The 9,726-nt window shown below is 36.5% G+C and overlaps 1 protein-coding gene across 2 annotated transcripts in view; it reads right to left on the bottom strand.

Moving 5' to 3' along the window:
* Positions 1 to 2,901: 2,901 nt before the first annotated feature.
* The window catches only part of LOC139149352 (protein jagged-1-like), a 63,223-nt gene continuing 56,398 nt past the window's right edge, over positions 2,902 to 9,726 (bottom strand). For both annotated transcript variants that reach the window (XM_070721070.1, XM_070721071.1), the window contains 5 exons: positions 9,403 to 9,530; positions 8,101 to 8,370; positions 7,343 to 7,465; positions 6,766 to 6,910; positions 2,902 to 6,316 (listed from right to left, as the gene is read on the bottom strand). In XM_070721070.1, the coding sequence (XP_070577171.1) occupies positions 5,895 to 6,316; positions 6,766 to 6,910; positions 7,343 to 7,465; positions 8,101 to 8,370; positions 9,403 to 9,530 (1,088 nt within the window). In that variant the 3' untranslated portion in view covers positions 2,902 to 5,894. The remainder of the gene's footprint in view (positions 6,317 to 6,765; positions 6,911 to 7,342; positions 7,466 to 8,100; positions 8,371 to 9,402; positions 9,531 to 9,726) is intronic.

Raw genomic sequence — 9,726 nt, 5'->3', positions numbered from 1 at the left:
ATCACCAACAAAATACGCACACACTTATAGACCGCCATGCATTTTGGTGAGATTCCAAAATCAAATTTCTTACACAACCATAGACTTGTAACCACTCTAGTCTAATAAGAACAATAATCTTAATAATCAAGCATACATAAATGCACAGATGTATCTAATTTTGCACTGAAAAAAAATTATTCATAGTTTCATTGTAGACCCCAATGCATAGTGAATCGACATTTTGGTGAAATTCCAAAATCAAATTTCTTGCACAACCATGGACTTGTAACCACTCTAGTCTAATCAAGAACAATAATCTTAATAATCAAGCATACATAAATGCACAGATTTATCTAATTTTGCACTGAAAAAAGATTATTCATAGTTTCATCATAGACCCCCATGCATAGTGAATCGACATTTTGGTGAAATTCCAAAATCAAATTTCTTGCACAACCATGGACTTGTAACCACTCTAGTCTTATCAAGAACAATAATCTTAATAATCAAGCATACATAAATGCACAGATTTATCTAATTTTGCACTGAAAAAAAATTATTCATAGTTTCATCATAGACCCCCATGCATAGTGAATCAACATTTCGGTGAAATTCTAAAATCAAATTTCTTACACAACCATGGACTTGTAACCACTCTAGTCTTATCAAGAACAATAATCTTAATAATCAAGCATACATAAATGCACAGATTTATCTAATTTTGCACTGAAAAAAAATTATTCATAGTTTCATCAAAGACCCCAATGCATAGTGAATCGACATTTTAGTGAAATTCCAAAATCAAATTTCTTGCACAACCATGGACTTGTAACCACTGTAGTCTTATCAAGAACAATAATGTGAATAATCAAGCATACATAAATGCACAGATTTATCTAATTTTGTACTGACAAAAAATCATAGACCCCAATGCATAGTGTATGGACATTTTGGTGAAATTCCAAAATCATATTTCTTGCACAACCATAGACTTGTAACCACTGTAGTCTAATCAAGAACAATAATCTAAATAATCAAGCATGCATAAATGCACAGATTTACCTATTTTTGTATTGGAAAAAACTATTCATAATTTCATCATAAACACCATGGATACAGGGTTTTCTCTCGACTGCGCGATTGCGCAAATTGCGCATTTCGAGTCATTTTCTGCCCTTTAAAAGTTACTGACTGCGTGAAAATCGCGCACAAAACTCAGAAAGCAAATACGCCCATATGATGGTGACCCAAGCGCATATAATAGTGTAGTGAACTGTAAATTTCCTGTTATTTTTAGCCAGAATACTGCCTCGGAAAAGACAATACATCGCCTGTCGCTCAACTTTGGTGACGTGCATAACGTGGAGTGTACGCATCGAAAAAGAACAGCCAAGGACATAGTTGTAGTTCAGTCTCCATGGATACTACAGTGCCATTGTATGTTCATGTTTTGATAGGATATGTTGTTTAATATCATTAGTAAGCATTAAAAATGCTGCCCCTTAAAATGTCAAGTCTGCCCCCTAATTTTGATGAACGGGGCAGAAATTGCCCCCTTCAGTGAGCATGCAGAGAAAACACTGTGGATAGTGAACCAACTTTTTTGATGAAATTCAGAAATCAATTTCTTTCACACAAATGTTCATTTTACTTCCCTATTCAAGCATACATTTAAATACATTATCAAACATATATAAAATACAGATATAGCATGTTTTGTGGGGGTAAATTGTCAATAATTTGCCTGATAGACTCCATGTATTATGATTTGATATTTTTGGATGAAGCACTAAATCAGCAACATCTTGCCTTCTTATAGTTGCACAAAATATGGTGACCCTCCCCAAACTGTATGAAATACCATATCTCTTCAAAAATTCTTGCGTGATAAATTGCGACTGTCCCTCCCCTCTGTTATTTGTCCCTAACATAACAATTGAACCAATTGTTATGTAAATTAGCTGATACTGTTTTAGTTATTCCCGGGGAGAATACCGCAGTGGTTGGGGGGAGGGTCAAGTTTTAGAATGTCGGACAAGGGGGAGGGTCACATTTTAGACAGGAGGATAAGGGGGAGGGTCACATTTTACGGTACAGGTGCCCCCGCCCCCCCTGTAATTACTGAAAGCTCCCTTAATTTCTAGACAAGGATGGAAACCTCACTCTCCCTTCACCAGGTCTGTGCTACATTGTCAACCAAGATACTTTTATCGAGCATGTTATTATAAAAGATAGATCTGTGTGGGTAGTGGATTTTCAAAGCACATTTTCACACTTTGATTAGTGACTGGCTGGTCAGGCAGCAAGTTAGTCCTGATCTGAGACTGTCAACAAATGCCTGTGCCTTTGTGGCCTTTGCCAGTCTGTGCAGCTTGAATGTTTTTGCTGGGCTTGTGCCTTTGGCACAATTGTCTTCGAGACTTATGCTCTCGGTTGTGGGGGAAAAAACATAATTCGTACCTATTACAGAGCTGCCACGCTGGTTACATAATTATTTTAGGTATAAAAGGACTGCCGTAGGTCCTCATTAAATGTATTTCAGCATGTAAAGGGATACAGTCGTTGGAACTTTGCTCAAAGGTTGTATGAGAGTCCCATACGACCATTGTAAACACCGTATCCAAGGTACGATGGTGATTGATGAAAGGGGTAAAATAGGTCTATCATAATCTACATCATATAATTTAAATGTTGCAGCTGTGATGATGAGGTGCATCCAGATATCGTGCATGAAATATTGTTTGTAAACAAGAGACTCGCATAGGCTCAGTTCCGATGACTGTTTCCCTTTAAGCACATTGAATTTTTCGAAAGTACATTCAATTCAAATTGCTGATTCATTTAATTCTCCTTTCTCAAAGAAGATATTAAGGGATTATGAAGCTTTTCACTTAAAAAAACAAAAACAGTCTCACCATATTCAATATAAAATATTTCAAATATGTTTTATTGTTTTAGGGAACTTCTTCACTAGAACACAACAAATTGATTCAATACTGGGAAAAAATAACACTTCCAACAATTGAAATATGATACGACTGATGGTCTGGTGGTATAGCATACACATACATTATTAGACATCACAAGTTACTTCTGAACACAGTAAAAATAAACGAAAAATGACTCTAAACTGAGATCGGAGAGCGATATACATTACTTCCCAGTATCTTTTTATAGCCATGATTGTTTTTTTAGAAATCTACATACTTTGTTTTGCATATTTTGCTACTTACAGAGCTTTACAACTACATTTCTTTAGAGAACCATGCAATAACCTGCAAGGTATCTTTTGAAAGTGAACTGCTGGTTACCTGTACAGGTCATGCAGGTATGAGTGGTCATAAGCTGACCAATCAGTGACAGTCAAACTATCTCATACTCATAGGGTGCATGGTTGTCTTCTACTTACTGGTCTGCTTAGCCCTCTTTGTTATCTCTCTTCAATGTATTTTTTTTCGCATTTGAAATTTTTTTGTTTGTGTAACTGTGTGTGCATTACATCTGAAAAAATTTGGTCCTTCATAACACTAAGTTTCTAGATAAAAGTGATCTTTTTATAAACCCTGGAAGATTTCTATGGAGCAACTACAAGGACTACCTATACAATGCTTAGTATGATAGCATCTCTACCTACAAAACGTTTGGCAAATTTGTGTTTATTTTTATGCAGAAAATTGCACTTTTGATATCAAAATTAGGCATAAAAACACCTAGAAGGTTGTACTGCTACAGCCACAGTCTAAAATGTTCAATTTTCCAAAGGATCTATAGAACAATAAGGTATATGAAATCCAGACTGTGGAAATTTGCTGAGTATATATTTAGTTATGAACTCTTTATTACATTTAAGTTATCTGTCGTAAAGTGTCCAGCAGATGAACTAAGTCTATCAAAAGGCAAAAGGCAGATTTTTGATAAAGCAAGAAGTTCTACAGCTTACACCAAACTGCAGCTGAAATATTGCTATTTTTCAAAAGTTCTAAGTAGAAATGTCAGTATAAAAATACACAATCTTCCAATGTCATAAACAATTACACACTGTATCTAAGTATGTACACCAGAAGCAGAGTTGGCTTGAAAATGACGAGGTCCAAATTTACAACCAATCAACTATCGTGCAGATTCTGTTTGGTCTTGCATCTTAGAGAATGGCTGCATTGTCAGAGGGCGCTGTAACTCTACACTCTGATTTACATTATGGCAGGTCAAAACTCTACCACTCTGGCTTGACTGTCATTCTCAGGATTTTTGAGATATTTGTTGAAAACTGTGGTAGCAAACTTCAATGTGGGCAAAGTGGTGAAAAAACAAAAAAGCCAGACTCTATTTCTGTTTTGTTCTTTCGTCTCATATCATGACTGGAACAATGAACAGTGTGTGGAGTTTGAATTCCATGGTATATTACACATTGTAATGAAATTCTGAAAAACAACTGATTTGAAGGTTTTTTGTTTGAATTCTAGAATGGAATTTTGATTGCTTTTTTTTGAAAGAGATAAACTATGTCCAGTTCTACAATTTGAGTGCAGATGCTAAATTGTATGGTGACTGAAATGTACTTCTTATGATTGATAAAGTCATGACCAATGCTATTAAAAAGTCAAGTATTCAGCAAAAGTTACTACTGGTATATGATTTCAAAATGCCACGCAGACGACACAAATAGGATAATTAACTTTTTCATATCAGAAATCTATAATATGTTCAACTTGTATGTTTTGTTTTTTCCAATTTTTTTTCTATAAAAGTGGAAGTCAAAACAACCTCAAGGGGGCTAAACAGAACAGGATTTATAAACTTCCCAACCCCTTCTTGGCTTTCCCTACCCATTCCATTGGCTGTAAATTAATATTACATAAAAACTACGACATATAAATACTGCATCACAAGGTAGGAGAAGACCAACTCTTGATTAGCACTTAAATTAATCAAATATACACGAAAAAAATGAATTAAAATATGTACATATATACAAAAAATCGTATCATAATAATTATAGTAAATAAAATCCATATATTTTTTGAGTGTATTTTCAAATGGCAATAGATACTTAGTAATGTCTTCTTTGGCTGAGATATTGCAGAGACAATTTGATTGGTATCCACTGCAGAAAAAGAAATAAGTTACAAAAAAAAGAGTCACTGAGTGTAATTCTGTTAGTCGGCCACTTATTCTTGGCCAGTCAGAGCAAATTAACTTCCAAAATATGATTAATGTTTGAATTGTTCTCGGTAACAGAGTCCATGACAGAGAAAGTCTGGTGAGGGGTTTTGCAATTTGCAAAAGCCATGACAACCGCGTGAAAACTGATAATTGACGTCCTTTTGAAGGAGGATTATTTTTCCAGGAGAAAGAGTAAAAAACACAACAACAACCAGAAGATCACATATCAATTGTACAATTTCATTTGAAGAAACAAAACTTAGGAGTAAAAATAAACATGCTTGACGGCAGTTTTTGTTCGTTAGCTGAATATTTGAAATGTGTTCCTCTTGCCACTGAAGGAAACAGATGATCCTCCGAGCCGTTCTTGCCTAAAATGGCAAATAGGTAAAATATGATGTTAGCTGAAACGGTGGCCATGCATCATATGGTCAGCAAGAATCCATCCAAAGTCTCAACAGAACCAGCTGCAAAGGTGTACCCATGGAAACTACATCATCGCTTGATAACCTTGAACTTGAACTTTTATCTAAATTTTCTTTTTGTTGTGTTTGTTTTCCTCAATACAGTGATTGACACTGAACAATTTGACGAGGGCATGACCAAGACAGAAAGAGAAAACACTGTACTGGACTGTACTGTACTCAACACATACATAACATCTCTGAAACTCTTGCATATGTATGTTATATTATTATAGTTTAAAACTTCTTAAAAAATAACCACTTCTTCTTGGACAGCGCAGCTTGCTACACCATAAGTTCAAAGGTCACTGTTCTTGATTTCTCATTGTATGGTTTATGTTGCTGCTTCAAGATATTGTGTTTGGCCTCTTTTGTTTCTGGCTTATAAATGTCCTTCTGAGTCCTGGGTACATTTTTATTTAAATGCTGTATTTCTTCCAACTCGACGGTGGAGTCATTGGCATTACTGTTCTCTCTCCTCTCTTCAAAAATAGGATTTTTTAATTTTCTAAAGTGTTCTCTCTCATTATTTTTGTTGTCGCTATTGTTTATATTGCATTTTTTCCGAAGCTCTTTGCTCTGTGCATTTTCCTCCTCCCGTTCACGGCGTCGTTTTTTCCGCCTGCCGCAGAAGTACTTGAAGAAACAGGCAGCAATTGCTATTAGTGCGGCGGATCCCAGTACAAGGCATATCAGAAGGATGGAAACTGTAATAAACGGGATAAAAAGACTGTGTTTAAGAGTGAATGAGGTGAATCGTACAAATATTGAGAAGTACCATACCGGTCAACATGGACTGATTTTCAAAAATTATGAAAACCATTGGATGGCAGGAAAACAATTCTCATTGCATGGATCATCAGATAATTATGAAATCATCAGTCACTTGACCCAGAAACTAGGAACAGCTGACATTTTGCTCTTTGCCCACTAAAACTAAAAAAGATCTTCATTTGATCAAGTAAATCAGCTATAACAGAGTTTACTTTGCTGAAACATTATGAAAGTTTGGATTATGCATGTAATAAATGAATCATTCTATTTATACAATTTGGATTAGAAAAACACCTAAGATGAACTTCCAACTCTTTTGTTTAGAAGGAGTGGTTTGTTTTGAAACGGTCACAAAGTACAAAAAAAAAGCTGATTAATGTACCTGAAGATTCAATGTCTACCCGCGTTGTTTCTATTTTAATCTCCTTCACTGCTGCTAAAACTGAACTGTTGTTTGCTTGGCTGATGTAGGCGGCTATGTTGTCAACGATGACTTTGACATTTGTTGTGGTACTCCTTGGGGTTGACTGATTGAGAAAGATGCAAAAGTACAAGCAGTGTTAGTCAGGAATTTGTGCAATAATCCACTGGTCAAGCAGATCAAATCATAAAACACTTATAGTCAATGAAATATGGCAGAGAGGCATTCCCTAGTTCATAAACTCTTCCATTTTATTGTCATCTAGACAAAAGTGTGGTGTTTTATAGCCTGTTTGATTCGGGTTGTCTTTGAAATTTTACATCTTCCAAATGATGTTGAAAGTGAGTGCAAATGCCACACAGCTGTCACGACATAAACGTTGAAGAAAGTAGTTATTTTGTTTAAGAGGATGTGTTTAAGAGTTTTTCCCTATTTCTTTCACAGCCTTTAACATGTCACAGCAGTGTGCACATTTTACGACAGTCTGTTTAATTGTGCTTGGTGACACCTTTATACGGAACATCAACAGTGCACTTACCACAGCTACAACGATTGAATCGTTGGAATCTGGCGCTCTGTCACAGATTATGACGACTGTGTTGTCTACATGCTGAATTGGTGCATTGTGGAATAGGGCACACATATACGAGACAGACACACCCTGTAATAACAACAAAGTCATACACCGTGTTTTACTATCCTGCTGCTTGACACTTTGTCATTTATAACACAAAAGCTAAGTGGTGGTCCCAATCTTCACTGTCCAGCCCCGTTGCCTTGGAGTGAAATTCTAAGTGTGGGTCACACCCTTTCAATGATGAATTTCTATGATACATTTCCCTGTTCTGTAAGTGTACATGAGAAAACACTGCTGTTGTGCTAAGTCAAATACCAAAAAGCCTGAAGGAGACGCTCATTTGTCACAGTAATTCAGATGCAGATATTTTTCAGATATAATATGTGACAGATGGTCTCATCCACATTAAAGGTCATTCAATTTGGATAACTTATATTCAAAGCAAAACTTTTGAAACTTTTCTCTCCTCAAATCAGTATATTAAGCTCTAATAAGTTTTAATGTTAAAACATTAAGACACACTATGATATTATTATATACACTGGATTACTGCATATGCATTTGATAATTTTTGAATTTGTTTATTCTTCATAGCATTTTCTTCAATAAGGTTTGATGATGATTTATGTGAAAATGAAAATTCCATTCAAGCTAGGCAACTGCTACTGAAACCACTCCAATAAATTACAGTTACAAGATATTTAGCATCGTTGACGTACCAGTGGCATCTTCTCCCTGTCAAAGAGTAACGTAATCATTGCACAATGATTGTTTAGCTCGGCCACACTCGGCAGACAATCTGAGGTAGCAGTTGGCGCCTCTGTTGATTGGCCGAAGTCTTCACAGACTCCTACAGCTCCACAGGGCTCCGTGAAACACTCCTTCTCTGTCACCTGGGCCACTTTGCAACTCTGATCCCATCGACACTTCACTGAATTTAGACGATCACCCTTGCTGTCAACGGCACAGTTGCCGGGACCACACCACACCTAGTACCAATAAATAGGACAGTATTGTGTATCTGTGAATTTAGTCCAGGGCAGTCACCTGGTATAATTTATCTTATCATTCACTGGCTGTGCATACAATTCTAACTTTTTCTTTCCATTTTTAGTGAGTTCTAACAAACAGAGAATTTGTCCCCAGAACCGTTTGAGTATAAAGAGTTTCAAACTGAGGTTTTTAGGGGGACTACGAAATCCCCTGCAGAGGCTTCTTGAAATTCACTGGTGGATAAAGTCAGCCTTCAACTCCTCTTGAAGGTCACTCAGGTTCCAGTCCACCTCATACCACCCCTCCCAATTACTTCTTTAAGAACATTATTAGCCGAAGGGTGAAGGAAAAGGACTATTAGCCACAGAGTAACAAAATTGAAGATGTCATATTTTGTCATAATATTTCCGGACATAAACAACCAACAGCAGTTGTTCTCTCTTTTCCCAAATTTAATGCACATGGGGGTAATGAAAAAGGTATGTCAAAGGTTTTCTGTTTTCCTGTCTTCACCGGAAATTTGCTTTAGGATCATGTGTATCCAATTTTTTCTACATGAAAAACCGTTGTAAATGTTAATACTGTTCTGCCTGCGTTTATGAAGGAGTCAATTGATTAGGCCTACAGACAGCATTATGGCACCAACCGCAACAGATGTTGGAGGGACAGTGGCAGTACACAGTAACAATATCATTATAGACTATCATTACTTTGATTTAGTGTGTTGAGTTCTCTGATGTGCCCTTCATATGTATCAGATTTCACTGGGCCAGCTGGTTGACAGGCTTCATGGGATACTCCTCCTCCCAAGGGCAAGCCACAAGGTTACACCATTGACACAATTAACCAAATGATGCACTCCTTTTAATTTTTGTGAAAAAGTTATAGTAATGAGCCAATTGGTTTGTTTTTTTTATGAAAACCATGTCTGCACTTTGATGGAATATGTTATCTTGTCTGTGTTGTTGAATTGACAGAATGACGACCAAGTTGCAACATTTTTTTCCAATAAAAGATATTTTACATACCTGACTGCATGTTGTTACACCATTATCACATTTACACTTGTTGCAGCCTTCCTCCCAGGTCTGGTTATGTGAGTACATGTGATCATTGTAGACACAGTGAAACGGAGACGGTGTTGGCACGCCAATCACTGATGAGCCATGAAAATAAAAGAAGCAGAAAGAAAGAAGCTGACATGAAATTCCTTCACATCCTGGATGGAGTCAGTTGGCAGCCCGAACCAACGAAGTTTGTCAAAAGTCAATGTAAACCACATGAGTGAGGGCGATAGCCACATTTTTCTGGACAGTTAGTATGGTAAAGCAATCTTACATGACGTGTCATGG

Source organism: Ptychodera flava, chromosome 14 (genome assembly GCF_041260155.1).
Source record: "Ptychodera flava strain L36383 chromosome 14, AS_Pfla_20210202, whole genome shotgun sequence".
Classification (NCBI taxonomy): domain Eukaryota; kingdom Metazoa; phylum Hemichordata; class Enteropneusta; family Ptychoderidae; genus Ptychodera; species Ptychodera flava.
This window is presented reverse-complemented; position numbering and strand designations above follow the sequence as displayed.